At 54.8% G+C, this 22,229-nt stretch overlaps 1 protein-coding gene across 1 annotated transcript in view; it reads left to right on the top strand.

The window, feature by feature from the left end:
* Scube3 (signal peptide, CUB domain and EGF like domain containing 3) overlaps positions 1-20,680 on the top strand; it is a 32,767-nt gene extending 12,087 nt beyond the window's left edge. The window contains exons 3-22 of the mRNA XM_038342352.1: positions 164-289; positions 2,590-2,724; positions 3,451-3,576; positions 3,762-3,878; positions 7,591-7,707; positions 9,160-9,282; positions 9,638-9,754; positions 10,441-10,566; positions 10,803-10,919; positions 11,052-11,156; positions 11,324-11,440; positions 11,713-11,868; positions 12,074-12,289; positions 12,635-12,796; positions 13,004-13,171; positions 13,688-13,849; positions 14,084-14,281; positions 14,703-14,855; positions 14,960-15,039; positions 17,132-20,680. Coding sequence (XP_038198280.1) covers positions 164-289; positions 2,590-2,724; positions 3,451-3,576; positions 3,762-3,878; positions 7,591-7,707; positions 9,160-9,282; positions 9,638-9,754; positions 10,441-10,566; positions 10,803-10,919; positions 11,052-11,156; positions 11,324-11,440; positions 11,713-11,868; positions 12,074-12,289; positions 12,635-12,796; positions 13,004-13,171; positions 13,688-13,849; positions 14,084-14,281; positions 14,703-14,855; positions 14,960-15,039; positions 17,132-17,281 — 2,771 coding nt within the window. The 3' untranslated portion in view covers positions 17,282-20,680. The remainder of the gene's footprint in view (positions 1-163; positions 290-2,589; positions 2,725-3,450; positions 3,577-3,761; positions 3,879-7,590; positions 7,708-9,159; positions 9,283-9,637; positions 9,755-10,440; positions 10,567-10,802; positions 10,920-11,051; positions 11,157-11,323; positions 11,441-11,712; positions 11,869-12,073; positions 12,290-12,634; positions 12,797-13,003; positions 13,172-13,687; positions 13,850-14,083; positions 14,282-14,702; positions 14,856-14,959; positions 15,040-17,131) is intronic.
* The last annotated feature ends 1,549 nt before the right edge of the window (positions 20,681-22,229 follow it).

The raw sequence follows: 22,229 nt of genomic DNA, 5'->3' as shown, positions 1-22,229 counted from the left end.
TTGGTTCAGGGATGACACCCCCCCTCCCAGCAGTACCACAGTTAAAAAATGTTCAAAGTCTCTATATAAAATGGCATAGTTTAAAAAAAATAAAAGTAAAATATGGCATAGCTGTTTGTATGTGATCTTCAGCATCTCCAGCCTGCTTTCTCTCTGTGCACAGACGTGGATGAGTGTGAACGGGAGGATAATGCAGGCTGTGTGCATGACTGTGTTAATATCCCCGGCAATTACCGCTGTACCTGCTACGATGGATTCCACCTGGCACATGACGGACACAACTGTCTGGGTGAGCAAGGGGGGCATGGCGCACATTTGCTAGGGGAGGAGGAAAGGGGGCCAGAAAGAGCTGAATTCTTTCAAGGGAGCATAGGCAGCCCCCCCACCCGTGAGGCAGGCACGCAAGGACTGGGGTGCTGCTGCTGGCCAGAAAGTACTAGAGGGGTGTTGAGAATGGTGGGCTCAACTCCGTGCGCGGAGGGTGAATTAGCTTCAGACGAGCCCTGTGTCGGTCACTTAGAACCTGTGGGACCTTGAGCAAATGAACTAGCCTCTGGGAATCTTAGCTCTCTCGTCCCTAAAGTGTGCTAGTACTCTTCTTAGAGGCTGCTCATGGCGGGGGGAGGGGAGCTCATCACGAGAACCTGTGTAGAAAAGCCGGGTGCAGCTTTAGCACAAGCGGGTGCTACATGGACAGGAGCATTGCTGCTGCTGCGGATGGCGCTCCTCGGGGGCCCTGGAAGCCTCTGCTCTTCGGGGCTCGTTTTGTCTCCAGCCTTCCTGTCTTCAGGCTCACCTACCCAGTTCAGAACCACAGTCTGCCTGATGTCCCCAGTCCCGAGAGCTCTGATACAGATGGGATCCCTGAGCCACTGAATTCAGCTTTAGTCTGTCATTTTTGAGAGTCAGTCAGACCAAGTGAGAGGTCCCCTTAAGTAGAAAATCTGACGTGTACAACAAGATTTGAGATTTGAAACTCTCTCAACTTTCTCTTTGGTTCTGGCAGAAGACAAAATCGGCAAAGGAATGAGCAGTGCGTTAGGGTTGGGGTGTCAGATGCCCCACGGTCTAGGACCCCCTTACTGCAGAGGGGCACGTGACCATGGCTGCCACCCTTCTACCCAGGTCCCTGGCAGACCCTTCTCAATGGCTGTCTTCCCCATCCCCTCTGTCACTGTAGAAGGGGCCTTCTCTGCCCTGTCACCTGGAGACTCCTTAGGGACAAGAGATGAAACACTGGGGGCCTGGAGAGATGGCTCAGTGGTTAGGAGCACTGACTGTTCTACCAGAGGTCCTGAGTTCAATTCCCAGCAACCACATGGTGGTTTACAACCATCTCTAATAAGATCTGGTGCCAACTTCTGGCCTGCAGGGACACATGCAGGCAAAACATTGTATACATAATAAATAAATTTTTTTTTTAAAAAAGGAAACACTGGGTACAGGATAGAGGTAGCCATGGGACTGTGAATACCAACTCCAGGTCTTTAGCTTCCGTTGGGTCTTTCTAACCCCACTTCTCACCAAGAACTAACCATAGAGATGAGAGAGAGAGAAGGTACTGAGAGGGTCAGAGATACAACTGTCTCTGTAAGGTGTGAGTTCAAAGCCTCAACCATCCCTTTAACTCTTAGGGAATCCTTGAGAAAACTGTCCATGTGGTGGGCCTCAGTTTCCCCAGGGAGAAGCAGAGGATGGGTGAGCAGTAGCCAACATAGAGATGGAGTCAAGATACAGAAATGAGCTTGGCTCTAGGGCTGGTGACTTGGTGGCATCCTATTGTTCCCCTTCCGCCATTCAGGGTGTGGCCTGGTCACCTTCCCCACCCTTCCATACCACACTGCCAGGCTTTGTTTTGTTAAACCAAAATAGGAGAAAAGCTAGGAACTGTGGCAAGGAGCCCAGGCCCGGGGGGGAGGGGAGGAAGGCGGAGGTTGTGGCCGGTCCACAGAAATGGTCCTTGCCTCGTGATGACTTGTGACTCAGCTGTCATTCCCGCCATTGTCGGCACCACAGCCATACTGCTTTCTGAGGACAGAGCCATTTCCAGGTTCCTGGCTGCTCATTACAGCTAGGGGCCACTCCTGGTCCACCACTGCCAGCCGGTGTGACTAATCTCCATCCTTGTCTTCAGCAATGTTCCTCACACCATGGCTTCCCTCCTCACCTCCGCACTCAGGCCCAGGGTTTTTATTGATTTATTGAGATCTTGTGTGTGCAGTCATGTGTGTTCTGTATACCACATGCCTGAGGTGCCAGAAAAGGACACTAGGTCCCCCGGACTGGAGTTCCAGGCAGTTAGCCGCCATGTGGGGACTGGGACTAGAACTCGGGTCTCATTGCTGAGCTGTCGTCTCTCCAGGTTTGAGGGGTCAAACCCGGTCTCTACTGTGTGGGGGAGGGATCCAGTCCTTACCTAGATTCGCCAGGTTGGATACTTCCCCACCCTCCCTGAGCTCTGCTCTGCGTTCCTCTTCACAAGTATGGGGCTGCTTGCTAAGGGTGGCTCATGTGTGTTTGGGGCTGGGCGCGGTCTGCCCAGTCTCTGGTGCCGCCGCCGCCGCCCCACCAATCACCTGTCTTGCACAGATGTAGATGAGTGTGCTGAGGGTAACGGTGGCTGTCAACAGAGTTGTGTCAACATGATGGGCAGCTACGAATGCCACTGCCGAGAAGGCTTCTTCCTCAGCGACAACCAGCATACCTGCATTCAGCGGCCAGAAGGTCAGCCCATGGCCTGGGAGGCCCCCAGGCTTCTCTGCCCCGCTCTTCCTCTGTATCCCATGTCCTACCCTCTAGATTCCTCTCTAATTTCTTAATGTAGTCACAGCCTAAGGGCTCCACACACAGGAATTGAAAGCTGCTACTCCTCAGGGACAGCCCCACCAATGTCCCCTTCCTTGGCTTGGATGGATGAAGTTGTCAGAGGGAGCCTGGGGTGTGTGCTGCCTGCTCTTTCCTTCACTGGGATCTGATGTCCCCAGGGCAATAATTCTGTCTGGTCTGCTTTGTATCCCATCACCCAGTGTGCTGCCCTGCCTGTGGGAGGAACTTAGTATTTGTGCCATAGCCAGGCTTGGTGGCCTAGCACTCAGGAGGCAGCGGGTGGATCTCTGAGTTCGAGGCCAGTCTGGTCTACAGAGAAGTGTTTCAGGACAGCCAGGGCTACACAGAGAAACCCTGTCTCCCTCTGCCTCCCTGAAAAAAAAAAAACTACGCTAGTTATTTCCCACTTTATCAGTCTGGTTGCTATTTATCTTCAGGTTCCTAGTCCCGATGTAAGCTTTTTGAGCAAAGAGGTCCTGGTTTAGATTTTCCTGGGTCATTCCTAAATCCTGAGCAGCTCTGGATTTCGGCTGACCCTCACAGTGTCCTTAGCCCCAGCTGGCCCCGCCCCTCTGCGGCCTGCAGGTGCAGCTGGAGCACCAGGCTCTCCTCTTCCCTTTGCAGAAGGAATGAACTGCATGAACAAGAACCACGGCTGTGCCCACATCTGCCGGGAGACTCCCAAGGGGGGCATTGCCTGTGAATGCCGCCCTGGCTTCGAGCTCACCAAGAACCAACGGGACTGTAAATGTGAGACCTATGAGGGCAGGGGCGTGAGGGACAGGGGGTTGTGTGGCCCAGTAACCAAAGGGCAGGGATGGGAGGAAAGAGGCCGGGAGAGGGCGGAGGTGTGGAGGGACACATGAAGAACCAGCCCTGCTGACCTGCGGCACGAGGGGAAAGCAGGCTGACAGGTCTCCTCCCTCTCTGCGCAGTGACCTGCAACTATGGTAACGGTGGCTGCCAGCACACATGCGATGACACAGAGCAGGGTCCCCGGTGCGGCTGCCATGTCAAGTTTGTGCTCCATACTGACGGGAAGACATGCATCGGTGGGTGAAGCTAGGGAGCAGCTCAAGGCACTGTGACAGGGTGGGCACAGGGACTGGGGGCTACGGAGGTCCTAGGTGCCGGACCTAGTAACTGCTGAGGGATGACGACCCATGTGATGGCAGGTCTAGTAAGGGACGGCGCTGGGAGACTAAAAGGCACACTCAACCCTCGGCCCTCCCAGGAGTCCCGCCCTCCTCTCCCTCCCGGCTAAAGCATTGCCAAATTGGGACCCATTAGCAGAAGGGCTGGTCAGCGAGGCTGCAGGGATGTCTTGAGGAACTCTGGGGTGGTCAGTGTGGGGAGGTGGGGACTGGGGCAGGCCAGAACATACTGCTTGTCCCCAGAGCAGCAGCCAGTCGTGAGCTGACAAGTAGGGTGACTCCAGCCACCGCTTCCTCTCCCACCCTGCAACTCCATCCCTTTCCTGCCCCTCACCTGATGCCCCCAGGCTCACCTCCCACTCCATGACCACTGGAGCCTGTGGCTGCCTGCACCCCTCAGCTGCTGCAGCCTTCCACCCCCCACCCCCACCCCTGCTGCCTGAAACCCATCTCCTGAATTCTTACGCCTGACCAGGGTCTCCACATACCCTGAATGAGCTAATTCCTTCAAGTTACCTTTTGGATTCCCTCTTTTGCCATTTCTTCAGTGGTGAGATGACTGGACAGTGTGTCCCCTTGGAGAAGTGGGAAATGAAAGGGAGGGCTTTGGCCGGAGTTGAGGCAGGGTCTCCAGCCGGGCATGGAGAGGCATACCTGCTCTGTGGGTATGGGCACTTATGGAGAGCTGTCCATCTGGTGGGCTGTAGCAGGCCGAGGGGGGAGGGGAGAAAAGGTGAGCACGGTGGCTCTGTGTGTTCTGTGTGTCCAAGACAGATTCAGGTTAGGACTGCTCGGTCCGTTGCCCCTGTCCTTTCCACTTCAGCCACAGACAGGGGAGCAGATAGGCTCACACAGGTTCCCGGCACTGCTCGAGATATGTGTGGATCAAAAGTACCACTCTAAAGGAAAGCTCTCCTGCTCTCGCTCTCCCCCCAACCCTCTAACTCTTCAAGGACCCTAAAACAGGTTCAGGTCTTCCTAATGCCTTCTCCGGCTGGGTTATTCCAGCTCCTTTCATATTCTCCTTATAGGGCTAATCTGTCTGCTTTGAAAACCTCCCACCACCCTTTGGACACACCCACATAACCCCAGATTCTTCCAGAAGAAACCGCATGTGGTCCCTAGGGAGAGGAGACAGAGGTCCCATGGGGAAGAGGCAAGGCTCCTTCTTGGGTTTCTGTTGGAATGTTCTCAAACATGGCTGCTTTTTGAAAATGCCCATATCAAGCTTGACCTCTCTAACCCAAGATGCACTGCACCACCTGGGCAGCAGCAACAGCGAGGCAGGACAGAGCAAACGAGGCTGATTCTCCCCAACCTTCTCCCATCCCTCTTCCCTGCTCTGAGGGAGATGAGCTTACTTGCCTTGGCAGGAAATGTCACCAGGTTTACCAGGACGCTCAGAGTGGGAAGACTGGGAGTGTAGTTAAAACAGAGGGATTTGGGGGGTGGCTGGGTGCAAGCCTTGACATCTCATGCCAGCTTTGCCTCTGACGTGCTCTGTGGGGCTGGACCCATCGCTGCTCTCCTGAGACTGAGAACTTTTGTTTTATAGTCTCTTGCTGGGGGCCTGATTTCTTTGAGGGTACCAGGCAGGACGAGGCTGGGGAATGAGGCTAATCTGGGGCCCCAGGATCACCATGTGGGGCTAGTGGTTTGGACCTTCAGGGTGGAGGGTACAGGGTGGGCCCGGGGCCCAGTGGGCTGCAGTGGCGCCTGCCCCAGATCTAAACAGCTTTTTTACAAACAGGGGAAAGGCGGCTAGAGCAGCACATGCCCACTCAGGCCGTTTCTAATGGTAAATATGTCTGCTCTCCGCTTGCTCTCACTGGCTTGCTAGGGAAGGGCTAACCCGCTGGGGCTCCCACTAACTGCATGCCCAGCTGGTAGTGCGGGCACTAGACCCATCAGGCGGTAAGAAACGCGAGTTCCTCAAAGCTGGCCTGGGAACCTTCATTCTGATGTCTTCCTGGTTCCCCTCCTTCCTTGTCTGCTTCCTCTTGCTATACCATCTGCTAACACCCTATCCCCTTCCCAGTCTGTCACTGCATCTAAAGTCTCAGACAGCGCCACCTTCCCCGTTGTTTCCACTAAGCCACTGAGATAAGGGGCATTAGAGTTGGATGCCATCCCCTCTGTGGGGCATCCTGCTTGGGTTCCTACTCTTAGTACACCACTGACAGCAGCTGCTGTCCTCTACCTGACCTGAGTTTGGATCCTGGCTCTGCCATGTTCTCACCAGCCAGTCTCGAGTGAGCCCCATCCTCTCTGGCCCTCAGCTCGCTCTTCTGCAGAAGGGGGCCGTGATAGTCCTCCCGTGGGTGTGATGATCAGAACAGCATGTGGTCAGTGCCTTGCACCAAAGACAAGGCAAGCTGTGTCCTCTTGCCGCCCTCCCTGCTCTGAGCAACTGTCCTGCAGAGGTGGACAACTCTGTCCAGCTTCCTGGTCCAGCCTGGCGTAGGCACCGTGCTAGTTCTGTGCCCATCCTGAGTCCTTCGGAGGACCTACACACAGACAGGATCTTGACCAGGCCTTGGGGACCCTCTTTCCATACTTTGAGCACTTCTGGGGAGACTGGACTTGAGTTGCTTATTTTCTGGGTGGCCTCAGACACAATGAGAGGAGAGCCCACAGTGGTCACTTCCAGATCAGGACATGCCAAGGACTCCCAGGCAGAGACAGGCTTCTTTTGGAGCCCTGGCACATTGCCCTCATTGGTGACAAGGGTGGACCGGATATCCTGAGAGTAGTTTTCTTTTGTATCATGGAGGCCTTGGGATGCTAACTGGAGGATGCTTGGTGCCTCTAGGACAGGCCACATTACTCCAGGTCCTCCTACTGGGGCTGATGGCTTTCTCTCGAACTTGCTCTCTAAAGCAGCTGTTTGAATCTGTTTCCCTTCCTCTCCGCCTCTCAGCAGGCTCAGGACTGATGGGAGATCTCACCTGAGCTCAACAAGGCTCTGAACTCTCTTCTGTGTCCCTTCCACCTTCCCTCTCTGGATTCTTCCTCCCTCGAGCCCCTCCCGTGCATGCACATTATCTCATTAGTGAAATAGAAGGACCAGACAGCGAGCTTGCTTCCAGGGGGACAGGAGGGTCTGGGAGGAGGTAAAGGTGGATGGCCCAGCTTGGCTATCTCCTCTGAGGTAGGGTGTCAGGCCCGCAGTGTCAGGGAGGGGGATGAATCAATGGGCAGTCATCATTGTCTTGAGACCCTCTTCCCACCAAACCTCTTAGGAGATGGTCCATCATGAACCCCCCACCCCCAGGATGGGAAGAGACAGGTCTGCCCCTTCTGTTCCCAGGCAGGATGAGCCCTCCCTTAGCTTTCATCTCTCCTGCCTCCCCACCCCCACCCCTCAGCACATTCCTGCCTGACAGCTCCGGCTTGTACCTGCCTCACTGCTGTCCTCCTGGTTGCAATCAAGTAGGGGGCAGGGATGTGGAGCGCTCGCTCGGCTGCACTCCTGATGGGCTGGGCCTCGGGAGGAAGGGCAGGCTGGAGCCTGGGGCTTCTGCTTAATGCTCCCGATGACCTCCGGCGAGGTGGCTGAGGCCTTCCCTCAGGCCAGTAACCCCATCGCTACCCACACCTCCCTCCACAGAGACCTGCGCCGTCAACAATGGGGGCTGCGACAGTAAATGCCATGACGCCGCGACCGGGGTCCACTGCAGCTGCCCTGTGGGCTTCATGCTGCAGCCAGACAGAAAGACCTGCAAAGGTGAGACCTCAGAGAGGGCAGGAGCAGGGCAGCCTCCACCAGGATGAGGTGGGGCCGAGATTTAGCTCTTACGGAGCCACAGCTCCCCTCTCCCAAAGAACCCAGGACAAAGCTAAGGGGCGGCTCCTGTTTGCTCTCCCATCTCAGTTCAAGGGGCACAAAAGTCCAGCTAGCACTTTGCCTTTTGGGCCCAGCCTCCCTTGTTCCTACTCTCACCCCCATCCTGTCCCGTCCCGGGGAGAAGGTTCCTGCCCTGAATGAACTTGGTCACCCCTGAGCTGGAAGGCCATCTGAGCCAACTCTGTGCCTGAGGTCATGGGTGGCTTTCACTTTTTGGACCCGTATTCCTCAGGTCTTCCCAGTGGCTCTGGAAGAATCTCTTAGACTGAACTAGAGAGCCTGGCTGCCAGTTCTGAGCCCAGCTCTGCGGGCTCCCTGGCTGGTTACTACAGGATGCTGTGCCCCGGCTCCTTCCATTGGACCTAGCTCATAGATGTGCTGTGGGGATGGATGAACTGTATACAAATGAGGACTGGCACGTGGGGACCCTTTGGGCTTGGCTGTCTTTATGGTTTAAGTTCCCACACTACCCATTCTACTCCCCTCCTTCCAGTTCGCTGGGATTTGTGGACCGTGAGGGAGAGAGGGGGAGGGAGGCCATTTAGAAAATGATGACTCATCACGTCTGTCTTCTGGTCATGAGAAGTGGGGACCAGGAAGTAGGGCCGGCTCCTTCTTTGTGTCTTTTGGCCCAGCAGCTGCAGGAGGGGGAGGGCTGGGGCAGCAGGTCAGCCAGCCGCACTCGAGGTTTCCTGCTGGGCAGGACTGTTGACAGGTAGGCCTGCCGAGCGAAGCCCCGCCCCCTCCCCTCCAGAAGTGGTGAGTGGCCTGGGTCCTGTCTGCCACCAGCTAGGGAACTTGACCTCAGGAAGGAAGCTGCTCACCCGCCCCTTTCCCTCTGGTACCCGTACCCGACACTGCCAGGCTCTGAGTTTCTCCAGACCGCTCCGGTCCAGTCCCCTGCCTGGCCCCACTCCTGCTCCTCATCTCAGCCTCTCTCTCTCTCTCTCTCTCTCTCTCTCTCTCTCTCTCTCTCTCTCTCTCAAGTCCTTTCGACCTAGCATCATTGCCAGTCCCTCTAGGCTCAGCCCTCCTGACCCAAGCTGTGTGACAGGAGTCAGCTTTACGAAAGGAGAGCCCTCTTACCGTCTCGGGGATGGCCATCAGCTGGAGAGTACGGGATGTGGACCAGCCTGGAGTTCAAATGGCCTCCTGTTCCCCTAACTCCAGACAGTTGCTCACTGCTGGCTTAGGTGGTTGCTGGACAGGGAAGACATGAGGACAGAGGGTGACAGCCAAGTTAACAGGGACAGACTGGGTCCCTTCTTGATTTTCCTTGTTTGCTCCTAGCCTTCAGTATTGTCCTTCGTTGTGTTTTGTCTGCTCCCCCAGACATCGACGAGTGCCGCTTAAACAATGGGGGCTGTGACCACATCTGCCGCAACACGGTGGGCAGCTTCGAGTGTAGCTGCAAGAAGGGCTACAAGCTTCTCATCAACGAGAGGAGCTGCCAGGGTGAGCAGGCTCAGGGAACTCTCTGGAGAGGCTCTCGGTTGGGAGAGCTTCTGGGATGGTGGGGTGGAAACCACCCCGTGGAAACGGGAGCATGAAAAGTCAGTGTTTGCCACAGGCAACCTAGGGTGCTCCTTCTTTCTCCACTGTCCGATTCTTCCAGATGTGGCCTGCTGCAGCTAGGCCATGGCCCACAGGTTCTAGACCCGAACAGACATTCCAGGCATGGTGCACAGAGGGAGTTGGCCCTGCTCAGTCGCAGATCTGGGGGCAGTCCAGGGTCTCTTTCAGCTCCCCGAAATCCACCCCCTGAACATGGGGCAGACAGACTCAGGATCTCAAACCCTCGCTCTTCCAGACATAGACGAGTGCTCCTTTGACCGAACTTGTGACCACATATGTGTCAACACACCAGGAAGCTTCCAGTGTCTCTGTCATCGCGGCTACCTGCTGTATGGTGTTACTCATTGTGGGGGTAAGCCAGCAAGCTCATACTCTCCTGCTTCCCAGCCACCTCGGTCCCTCACCTTTCCACCCTCCAAAAGTCTTGATAACCCTGTGCTGGCTTGGGGTAATAAGAAATCCCTGGGTGCACGTGTCACGTCTGCATCCGACACAGATAGCAGGCAGGCACCGGGGAACAGCATCTGCTAGCAGGGTGATTATATGAGGGTTTCATGACTCCTAGGCTGGCCTTGAACACACTATGTAGCCAGAGGTGACCCTGAACTCCTGATCCTTCTGCCTTCACTTCCGCCGTGCCCAGACTCTGCCTCCTAAATTCTGTCCTCCCTCCCCATCGCTATTCCCCCGAGTCCCACCCTGATTCTCTAGCCCAGTGAGAGGGTAAGAGTGGAAGGCACCGAGATGCGGGTCAGGTTGGCACCCGCTCAACCGTGTCTTTAACCGGGGATAGAGAGAATGGGAGGAGGTTTGCGTTCCCCGCAGGCCAGAGATCCCTTTACTATCTCTGTGAATGTTTGATGTGAGTGTTGCCACCTGAGAGATCTGGCAATGCACAGCAGATCTCTAGAAGGCACCCCCTCACCCTGCATCACTCAGTGTGGCTGGACACTTAACCTAAGGTCCTCACTTGCGGCCCAACCCCTGGCTCCTACTCCTCCACACCACTGCCAGTCTGTTTCCCTGCTCCCCCCACAGATGTGGACGAATGCAGCGTCAACAAGGGAGGCTGCCGCTTTGGCTGCATTAACACCCCCGGCAGCTATCAGTGTACCTGCCCAGCAGGCCAGGGCCGCCTTCACTGGAACGGGAAGGATTGCACAGGTGTGTGGCGCCCTCTGCTGGCCAGACCTGGAAATGGCATTTCAGGGAAAGCTGGGGATCTGGTAGGAAGATGTGAGGGGTGTAGCCGGTTGGGTTAGGCACGCCATTCCTGATTCAGAAGTTCCCAGTCTCCTTGGGCAAGTCTGTAGTTATGCACATAATCTTTTTCTGAACTAACCATCTGAGAAGGTGGGCAAGGCACGTTCCATAGCCTCAGGCCCTGGTCCCCTTCCTAGAACCAGTGACCTGTCAGAGCAGTCCTGGGGCCTCCAAAGCCATGCTCAGCTGCAGTCGGTCTGGCAAGAAGGACACTTGTGCCCTGACCTGCCCTTCCCGGGCCCGGTTTTTGCCAGGTATGTGGGGGGAGGGGGTTGGAGAGCTTGGGGGAGAAGCTGGCTGTCCAGCACTCCTCTGTCCCCTGGGATTCCTCCAACCATTGGAGGTTGGGGGGTCAGGTCAGAACTGTGATAGGCCCCTTCTCTCAGAGTCCGAGAATGGTTTCACTGTGAGCTGTGGTACCCCCAGCCTTAAAGCTGCTGCAGCCCGAGGCACCCACCCTGGAAACAGCACCACCTCAAACTACTGCCATGGTGAGCACCTGCCCAGAAGCCCCCAGAAGCCCTCCTCTCTGATGCCCCTGGCTTTTGCGGTCCTAGCCAGATAAACTTGACTGTAGCCCAGCTCTGAACCACCTCCAACAGCAGCCTCACCCCCGCCCCGGCCCCCAGGCTGTGCTGAGCTTTCCTCACCCCTCCAGAGGCTGCAGCCCTATCCGTTAAGCAGCGGGCCTCCTTCAAGATCAAGGACGCGAAATGCCGTTTGCATCTGCGAAACAAAGGCAAAGTAGAGGAAGCCAGCAGAATCCCAGGGCCAGGTCTGGACCTCACGCCATGGGCTCCACCAAACTCTCCCCGCCGCTCAGCCCCCGTCTGGTCCTGTCCAGCGATTCACCTGTACCCTGACAGAAAAGGGGGACGCTGTTGGAGGCTAAGGCCTGAGCAGTCCCCATCATCCCCTTCCACTGGATAAACTAGACAAGGAGAGAGAGGGCTGCCGGGGCTTGATGGGGAAGTGAGAGGTAGGACAGAGAACTCCATCTTCAGTGGGAGCCCCCCAGTTTGAAGTTGACAAGGCCTCTGTTTCTAGGTGGCGCCACTTGCTCCGACTGCCAAGTCACCTTTATTCACCTTAAGTGTGACTCTTCTCGGAAAGGCAAGGGCCGACGGGCCCGGACTCCTGGCAAGGAGGTTACCCGGCTCACCCTGGAATTAGAGGCCGAGGTCAGAGCAGAAGAAACAACAGGTGGGCCTGTGGACACTGTTGGGCAGAGGACCTGAGAGGAGGGCACACAGCCTGGGTCCAAAAAAGGGGGCACCTGTCCTTTCGGCTTGTGTCACAGCCAGCAGCAAGCTCCTAGTTGCCCAGGGCATCCTGCTGCCATGGCTCCCTGCCTTCTGCGCTGACCACTCTCTCCACTCTTTCCAACTCCTCAACCGTCCATCACCAGCTGGCTGTGGGCTGCCTTGCCTCCGACAGAGGATGGAGCGAAGACTGAAAGGGTCCCTCAAGATGCTCAGAAAGTCCATCAACCAGGACCGATTCCTGCTGCGTCTGGCAGGCCTTGACTATGAGCTAGCCCACAAGCCAGGCCAGGTGGCTGGGGACCGAGCAGAGATGGCGGAGGTCTGCAGGCCTGGGCAGCACCGGGCAGGCACCAAGTGTGGTAAGAGAGCTTTCTGGGAAGCCATGGGCGTGGGGAGTGGGGAAGCCCCAACTTGGCCCTGGCTCAGAGCAGAGCAGGACCCTTTGCCTCAGGTACAGTTCTTAAAACTGCGAGGCAACGAAAACCCTCCTGACCACTGTCCTCCCTCTCCTGTTCCCAGGCTGAAGTCTAGGACCCCAGGCAGGGCCAGCAGCCTCCTGCACACAGATTTGACCTCCCCATCACTAAGCAGGATTCTGTTAGTTCCCTGACAGATTCTCCCCATATCTGGAACAGTGGGAAGGGGAGTCTTAGGCCTGGGTGGTGGGAGATGGGGGGTGGCTAGCGCGGCCGACTCTCCCTCAGTCAGCTGCCCGCAGGGAACGTATTACCACGGCCAGACGGAGCAGTGTGTGCCATGCCCAGCGGGCACCTTCCAGGAGAGGGAAGGGCAGCTCTCCTGCGACCTTTGCCCTGGGAGTGATGCCCATGGGCCTCTTGGAGCCACCAACGTCACCACGTGTGCAGGTGCCAGGGGAACAAATAACACAGACTGGGCTAGGGTGGGCACTGGGACGGCCATGGGCATGGGATTTTCCAAAGGGTAGGTCCAGGCTCCAGACCACTATCCTAGTTGAGGTCCTGTTCATATGTTTCTGTTCCCTAAGACTGGGGTGGCCCCATGGAGAGACTTGGGAACAACCCCATCAGAGTTGGGCCCTTGCTCCATTGCAGGTCAGTGCCCACCTGGCCAACATTCAGTAGATGGGTTCAAACCCTGCCAGCCATGCCCACGGGGCACCTATCAGCCTGAAGCAGGACGAACCCTGTGCTTTCCCTGTGGTGGAGGCCTCACTACCAAGCATGAGGGGGCAGTCTCCTTCCAGGACTGTGACACCAAGGGTGAGTAGGTTACTTAACTCCACCAGGGGCCTCCCTGGTGGTTGAGGAACTGCCCTCCAACACTGCCCAAGTCCCCTGGGCAGCCCTGAGTGTGTCATTCCACCATATTCCAGGATAAGAGAGGACGCCCCAGCTGCCTAACCAAACACAGCGTCCTGGTCTCAGAAGCCGACTTGGGGCCCAGCCTGGGGCTACAAAGTAACTAGTAATCCCACTATCAGGCTGCTTTGGAGATTGGGTGGACACGCCCCCTCTCCCCCAGTGAGCTCCTGTATCAGGCTGGCACTGCCCAGTGCCTGCAGGAGGAGGCCTGGTGCCAGAGCCAGCCACTCTGGAGAGTCTCTTTTCCCTGGCCTTAAATTATGGCCTGGCTGGGAAAGGTAGGACTCTGGAAGAAACCTGGGGCTTCTTTGGTCCCTGAGTCTCCATGACGAATGTGTCCTGCCCATCCACGGCCCAGATGCCCACTTCCCTACTACCCATCTTAGCTCACGCCTTCTTCCCTCCTGCCTGCAGTCCAGTGCTCCCCAGGCCACTACTACAACACCAGCACCCATCGCTGTATCCGCTGTGCCATGGGCTCCTACCAGCCACACTTCCGCCAGAACTTCTGCACCCGCTGCCCAGGAAATACAAGCACTGACTTTGATGGCTCTACCAGTGTGGCCCAGTGCAAGAGTATGTGGAAAGTGGAGAGAGGTCTCGGAGCCATGGGCACAGGATAAGGGGTGGGGCATAAACCAGCAGGAAGCCGGACTGGTGGGTGGGTGGGCGGGCAGCAAGGAGGGTCAACTGGCACGGTGGCTACCTTATGTCTCTGTCCTCTGCCTTCAAACGCTTCAGCTTGCTCAACGTGGTTCCCCTCTGACTTTCCGTTATTTTCTTGCTCTCTCTCCTGGGGTATGGCTGCAGATCGGCAGTGTGGTGGGGAGCTAGGTGAGTTCACTGGCTACATCGAGTCTCCCAACTACCCGGGCAACTACCCGGCAGGCGTAGAATGCATCTGGAACATCAACCCCCCACCCAAGCGCAAGATCCTCATCGTGGTCCCTGAGATCTTCCTGCCATCCGAGGATGAGTGTGGGGACGTTCTCGTCATGAGAAAGAACTGTGGGTGACTGCCGAGTGGGCAAGGGGAAGGGGAAGGGCAGTTGGAATTTGGTTGGGGCGGTGATGTTGGGAACCAATGGGAGCAAATGTGAGTGAAGCCTTGGAGCCAGAAGCTGGCGCAGAAGCTGATACAGGTTTGGTGGAGAGCCGTGGAGAAGCCGGGCTGGGATGCCAGTGCTGCCGGATGCATTGCATTGGTCTAACTCGAGTCTTTCTGTCATTGTGATCGTGTAAATGTCAACCTTAGCTCACCATGTGACTGTAGTTTCAGGAGTGTAGAATGGAAGAGGACATGTGCAGGCGTGTGTTAGGAGAGGGAGCCTGTGTGCAGGCGTGTGTTAGGGGAAAGGAGCCGATGTTGGATGACTTGGGCCCTGCTTCCCAGCCCCACTACTTTCTGACCTGATGCTTGCCTTGCCAGCCTCCCCATCCTCCATCACCACTTATGAGACCTGCCAGACCTATGAGCGGCCCATTGCCTTCACGGCCCGGTCCAGGAAACTCTGGATCAACTTCAAGACCAGTGAGGCCAACAGCGCTCGTGGCTTCCAGATACCCTACGTGACCTACGATGGTGAGGAAGGCAGGAGAGCTGGAGGGGTGGACTGGGGGGGTTGCGAGGGAGCAGGGGAGCAAAGAGTCCCCACCCTCAGCCCCCAACCCTGCTTGACTTTACAGAGGACTATGAGCAGCTGGTGGAAGACATAGTGCGGGACGGCCGGCTCTACGCCTCTGAAAACCACCAGGAGATCCTGAAGGCAAGTGAATGTTTATGGCAGCTGACATAAGTGGGCACACACACCAGTGTGCAGGCAACATGCTGAGGACCAGCATGATGGGCTATTCCCTGGCTCTCTGAGGTGGTGTTCTCTTCACTGCCACGTCCATGGGGAGCCAAGCGAGGCCCAGAGCGCCAAAGGGGCTTGCCCGTAGTAGGCCTGGGCTCCAACCTAGCTCCTGGGACTGCAGTGTTGATGCGCAGTGTCACACTTTGGGGGAGGTTAGAGAGAAGGTGAGGAGAAGAAAGGTCCTCTACCTATGTCATCAAGAACTGTAGGGGAGCCGGTCCATGGTGGCGTACAACTGTAAGCCCAGCACCTGGGAGGCAGAGGCAGGCGGATCTCTGAGTTTGAGGCCAGCCTGGTCTACAAGAGCTAGCTCCAGGATAGCCAAGGCTACACACAGAGAAACCCTGCTCGAAAAACCAATAAATAAATAAATACATAAATACATAAATAAATAAATACCGGGGAGATAAAATGTAGAATGATTTTTTGTTTTGTTTTATACAGGGTCTTATGTATATAGTCCAGGCTGGCCTTGAACTCCAGGTCCTCCTGCTTCCACCTCCTAAGTGCTGGGATTATTGACCTAGAAAGAGACGTTTCTAATACTGAGGAATGAATAACGTGCTGGGTCTGTGGAGTCACCAGCGGTGGTGGCATTCATCTTCAGTCCCAGCACTTGGGAGCCTTCGGCAGATGGGTCTTTGTGAGTTCGAGGCCAGTCTGGTGTGTACATGGAGTTCTAGACCAGCCAGGGATACACAATAAGACCCTATTTCCTATTTAATTATGGGTATTTGTGTGGCTGTGTTCCTGTGTGTGCTAGGAGGCTGGCCAGGGGCATAGAATCCCCTTGGAGGTGTTGTTACAGGTAGTTGTGAGCTCCCCTGCGTGGGTGCGGGAACTAAACTCAGTCTTCTGTAGGAGCAGTATATGCTCTTAACCTCTGAGCCATCTCGCTAGGCCTGAGCCACTATTTCAACAGACACCCTCATGTAGCTTTGTGGTAGGCCAAGGACAGAAATGTGAAGATCTGGTCCATGACTCACGCCTCTAATCCCAGCTATTCAAAAGGCTGAGGCAGGAGGATAGCATGTTGTAGGTCATTTGGGGCTACAAAATGAGTTTAAGGCCAGGCTGAGCAACTTAGTGAGACCCTGTCTCAAAATGTTAGAGAGAGACCTGGGGCTAAAGCTCAATAATAGAATACGCACCTAGGGGCTGGAGAGTTGGCTCATGTGTTACTCCTGCAGAGGACCCGGAGTCAGTTCCCAGCACCCACATAGTGCCTTATAACCATCCGTAACTCTAGTTCCAGGGAATCCAACACCCTCTTCTGACCTCTTCTAGCATCAGGCATGCATGTAGGGCACATACATATACACAGGTGAAATACACATATATACACAGGTGTACATACATATACACAGGTGAAATACATATATATACACAGGTGTATATACATATACACAGGTGAAATACACATAAATCTAGAAGAAGAAAAAAAATATTTGCCTAGTATATGTGAGGGCCTAGGTTCAACCCTCAGTATCGTGTAAGACAAAAGAAAGAAATAGCCCAGCTATTGAAATAGTCCAAGGGAGACAGGCAGTGGTGGCATAAGCCTTTAATCCCAGTGGCAGAGGTAGGCGGATCTCTGTGAGTTCAAGGCCAGCCTGGTCTACAAAAGCTAGTTCCAGGCTCCAAAGCTACAAAGAAAACCTGTCTCGAAAAAAAAAAAAAAAAAAAATTAGTCCAAGGGAGAATCTCGGGTGGCTTGGCTCAGAGTGGTAGCCATGGAGATGGCGTGGACTGGTCAGACCCCGGGTGTGCTCTGGAGGCAGAGTCAGCAGTGCCGTAGCTCTGAGCAGGTGGGCTCACAGATCGCTCTGCAGACCAGGGCCTGAGGAGCAGAGGACTGCAGCTGCCACTAACCTTGCTATGGAATCCTAAAGGAGCCCAGGGTCCCCTCTGCGCACGCTCAGTGTGTAATGCCGCTAGACATGAAGAGGGGCTGCGAGGTATGTCACTGAGCCTGACAACTGCCACCTACTGTCTTCTGCAGGACAAGAAGCTGATCAAGGCCTTCTTTGAGGTCCTGGCCCACCCCCAAAACTACTTCAAGTACACGGAGAAACACAAGGAGATGCTGCCGAAGTCCTTCATCAAGCTGCTGCGTTCTAAAGTCTCCAGCTTCTTGAGGCCTTACAAATAGTGCTTGGGGGCCTGGAGCCCCAGGTCTCAGAGCTCCGACTCCCTGCCCTCAGAGCTGGCCCCCCAACTCAGACAAGAAACTGGCCTCTCCTTTGGGAGGAGAGACATCCCTACACCAGGCACTCTCCCTCTGTCTTCCTAGTTATCTCCCCACACACACTTTTTTCTTACATGTTTCCTGGAAAAGCCATTCACTGCTGTCCCTGTCCCCCAGAGGTGAAGGAACAGAACCCCCTCTCCTCTGGCCAGCTCACCAGCTCACATCCCTGACCCCCGTCAGTCTGGAAGGGTGTTGGAGGCCTGGAATAGGATCTGGCCTGCTAGGAAGTGGAGGGTGGGGTGGGTAAGAAAGGCTTCTGCCATTATAGGGTTGTGCCTTTACTAGCCAGGAGCCAAAATGTCCCCTGCTGTGCTCCCCAGAATAACTTTACAGCCCAGAGCCCTGCCAGAGAAGCTCTGACCAGCTTTATGCCAACCCAGGCTGCTAGGCACAATCTGAGCCCTGGGTGCCCGCACAGCTGGCATTTTATCTGTACAGCTTTTCTTGTCTGCCTGGGGCTGACTCCCTAGGGTCTACAGGTGGTCTGTACCACTGGGCTGGCGAACCCTGGCTGTGGAGGGAGAGCAACAGGCATTATTTTGCATGCCAGAGCCCAAATGGCGCTCCCGGAGACAATGCTCTCAGATAGCTCTGGGACAGAAAGCAGGTTTTTTAAACAATTGCCTAAAACAGAAAAGGAAATGTATTCCCTAAAGGACTGGGCTGCAGAGCAAGTGGAAGCCAGCAGCAGACACTAACCCTTTTCTTGCCAGCCCTCATTGGCCCAGTCATGCCCTCACCCACCTAAGTGCTCCCCGGGGAAGGCTTACTCCCCTTGCTAAGTGCCATCCTTAAAGAATCCTGGCCATTGACCCCCACCAGCCTAGAACTTGCTCCACAGTTGTTTTGCCCTTGGAGCCCCAGGTGGCTAGTGGGCTCCACCAAAGAGGACCCCACTCTGCAGCCAGCCTGGAGCTGCCTACCTCTGGCTGTGGGCAAGAAGAATATGTGCCCTTGGCAAGCCACCTGCCCATCCTGTCTACATCTGAGAAGTGCAATCATTGAGTCTTTCTATGTCGTCTAGAGGGAGGGGTTTTGTTTTTTGTATGTTTCTTTTTCCTCTCAGAATAACCCTATTTATAGCTGCCCAGGAGAGAAGAGTGTGTTGGGAGTGGAAGTGTTATCGGTTTGGCTCTCACGAGCCTTGAGCACTGGAGCATCTCTGCCTGAGGCCGCCCAGAATTTTAGGGCCCTCAGCTGTGCAGAGCCAGGGCAATCCCTCGGAGGTGCCGAAAGTGGAGGAGAGTAATTCTGGTAACTTGGTGAATCAGGAAGGAAAGGGGCTGTTGACTGAGCTGACCCTGCAGTCCTTGTGCATTTCTGTGGCTCACGGTTATAGATGCAAATAGAGCTGGCCGGTGAGCCACTGCAGGTAGGGGACCCTCTGCCCTTTCACGGCCTTCATGTTTCCCCTGGCATGCGCATGGAAGAGCATCAGGACAAACTCTGAGCATGGGCCAGAGAAGACGGAGCAGCCTCGGGTAGAACAGTTCTCCATGTATGAAGCTGCTGAGGGGCAAGAACCAGATGTGTGCTGACACTGGCCACCTGCCTCTTAAGAGTTGACGTCCAGCCGGTTTCAACTACTGTCTTTCAAAAGGAAGAAGAATAAGTCCAAGCCCAGGCCCTGCACATGCTCCACCTTTAACCCAACTGTTGCTGTAAAGTCTCTAGTTTGCTCCTTCTAGGGCCCCCAAGGCTGTAGTCCTAGACAGTCACTAGCCACCAACTAACTCCTCAGGTCCAGCTCTAGGTGACTGCCAAGAGATTCAACCATTCCACACTAAATAATCTGACCCTCAGCCACACCAGCCAAACAGCCAATGGCAATTAAAGCCAGTTTCCTGGACATCAGTTAGCCAACACCATGGGGTGGGGTGGGGTCTGCCGTCTGTCTGTCTGGGTTAGGGAGCTATTGTAAAGCTGCCAGATGGCTTCATACAAGGGTGAGTGGGCATTTGGTGGCAGTGTCTGCTTCCTCAGAAGTGCCACAGAACGGCTGGAATCAACTTTTACCATCCTACTAGAAGCCAGGACAACTTGTGAGTCCTCTCTCCCTGCCATTGTGCCCAGCTCCTGGAAAGCCACACAGCGAGAGTGCTTCCCGAAGTTGGCCATTGGGATATGGATTCTCCTTGCTCCCTTTCCTGTCATACCATGCATGTGACTACTTCCTCTGATCATGTATTGAATGGCTGGTGGGACAGCTCATGAGTTCCATGGTACAGAGAGGAGAGGTCACTAGACCTAGCTGACATCAAGACAGACAGAGAAAATCGAGCATGGACGGGCTACTACCAACCAAGTCAGCAGTTAGTCCAGGCGGAGCTGCTGCTGAACTTTCAGAGGAAACTGGCCCTGGGGCACCTAGCCTGGGGGCTCGGTCAATGGGAAGAGGATAACAACTCAGGGACTTTCTAGGACTGCACCGGTTAGGTGAGGTCTCGCAGAGGAAGGAAGATGGTGTGAACAGAGCCTTCAGGAACTGACCCGGGAGCTTCTCAGCTGCGGTGCCCACAGGCCACATGACCATGGCACCTCATTCATCTTAGCACAGACCTGCGCTGATCTGAGTTCCAACGTGAGACGTCGCTTCCATGAGGGCTCCAAGCACCAAGCAACACATCTCAAGAAGGTACTTAGGTGCTCAGCAGCACAGTGGTGCCTTTAGCCCTCTGCCTCTGTACTGTCAGGCCAGCCAGTCCCTAACCTGGAGGTGATTCTCACAATTAGGAGAAAACTGCCCAGGGCCTGGACTTCCGCTGCCCACCCTAAGCCTTTAGGAATGCCCAAGGATTGCCACCGAGCTACCCATACTCCCATTTCCCCGAATGTGGAGGCAGAGAAGACTCTGATTTGTTGCTTCAAGTTCAGGGGTACGGTCTGGCTTTTGGCTCTTACGGTTCTTTGTGAATCCGAGAAGCATTCTCCAGATGCATGTAGGGGAGACTCCAATGGGCTAGGACGTTGTAGCTCAATATGTCAGAAAAGGTTAGGGAGCGCCCGAGGATTGGTATTTGCTGCTGCACCTCCAAACAGTCTCAAGACGGGAGTGGAGGCAAAGCGTGCTGACTCCAAGCAGAAGGTTTAGCCTGCCTGGTTTCTTCCTCAAGCCCAGGAAAAGTGGAAGCAGACACCACCTTTACATTGGACCCGTCTCCAGAGTAGAACAGCCATTATTCGGACTAGGAATCCTTTAAGAATTTGAGGGAGCAGAAACGCTGGTTCATGCTGGCAGCTCACCAGCACAAAACAAACGGCAGGCCTTTGGACAAGCTACAAATTTTGGTCTTGGTGTGAGCTGACGTTTTAGAGAATAATTATCACGTGGAAGGCTCTTTTTTTTTTTGCTCAGAAGAGACCCTCAAAATACTGTATTTATATCTGCCTTCCGCTGTTGCCGCTACAGCAAGCATCTCACGGTTGACAACAACAGCAAACCATGTGGTTCATAGAGTATTTTGCACTTGGGGAAAATATGTATCTGAACTTGTAAAAAAGGAATGTTTGGATTTTGTATTGTCTTTTTTATATTATTAAAATACTAAACAGAACCCCTCAGGCTGGCAAGCATCTTTTCTACCTCAGCAGCTTGTTCTACAGCTGGGAAGGAAGCGTAAAGTCCAAAGTACTTGACTCCCAGACCAGGCTGGCTCCTTCCTCCCCCAACATCTTATTCCCAATGGCTTTGTATTTGGAAACTTGTCCCTGTCTATCTCTAAAAGCAGATCAGGAACTGTCCCTTGCTGAGTGTGGTACAACATGACCTTAATCCCAGTGTTCAGGAGGCAGAGACAGGAGGATCTCTTTTTTTTTTTTTTTTTTTGGTTTTTCGAGACAGGGTTTCTCTGTGGCTTTGGAGCCTGTCCTGGAACTAGCTCTTGTAGACCAGGCTGGTCTCGAACTCACAGAGATCCGCCTGCCTCTGCCTCCCGAGTGCTGGGATTAAAGGCGTGCGCCACCACTGCCCGGCCAGGAGGATCTCTTTGCGTCCAGTCTGATCTACAATAGTTTCGGGCCAGGCAGAGATACATAATGGAATGCAGTCTAAAAAAAGGGGGGAGACGTTGGGTAGCTATGTAAAGGATTGTGTTCTCCTGGGGTGTGGTGATGGCGCAGTTGAGAGCACTTGCTGCTCTTCCGTAGGACCTAAGCTCAGTTCCCAGCACCCACATCAGGTGGCTCTTTATTGCCTAGAATTTCAGCTCTAGGGGGGTCTGATGCCCTCCACACAGAGACTTCACGATTAACAGGCATATGCCAAGGATCTCCCCCTCAATCTACTTATCTTTTTAACTGGAAGCTCATTCCCTTTTTCATTTTCTCTCAGGTTTCTGGAAATAACCCTAAACCACAATTTCTTCCTGATGGGAGAGGAAATGATAGTTTTTAAAGTCTAGGTGCCGGCTGAAACAGGGGCAAGAGGATCACAAGTTCAAGGCCACCTTGTGACATATAACTAGTTTGAGTCGAAAAAAGAAAAGAAAAAGGGGATCCTGTTCTTCACAGTGCTAGCTTACCAAGACGTTGGTTTAGGAGGAATGGGTGGGCGCCGGAGAACCTGAGAAGGACTGGCAGGGGGCTGTACCTCAGTGTCCATCCACCAGAACGTCACCTCTCAGGGAAAGCAGGATTGAGGGAGCACCATTCCTCAGCAAGGGCTTTCAGGGCGGCTTTCCTCACGGAGTACGATGTCTCGGGGAGGATCCCTCTGGGAGAACGCCAGGGCCCTTCTTCCTCTGAAGACAGGCAACCATCTCTCACAAACACGCATGCTCCCCAAGGCACTGTCCGCCAGAACACTGGACACGGCGGGGACCGCAGGGAGGATGGTCCCTCAGGAAGCTGT

The sequence above is a fragment of the Arvicola amphibius genome, chromosome 9 (assembly GCF_903992535.2).
Source record: "Arvicola amphibius chromosome 9, mArvAmp1.2, whole genome shotgun sequence".
Lineage (NCBI taxonomy): Eukaryota > Metazoa > Chordata > Mammalia > Rodentia > Cricetidae > Arvicola > Arvicola amphibius.
This window is presented reverse-complemented; position numbering and strand designations above follow the sequence as displayed.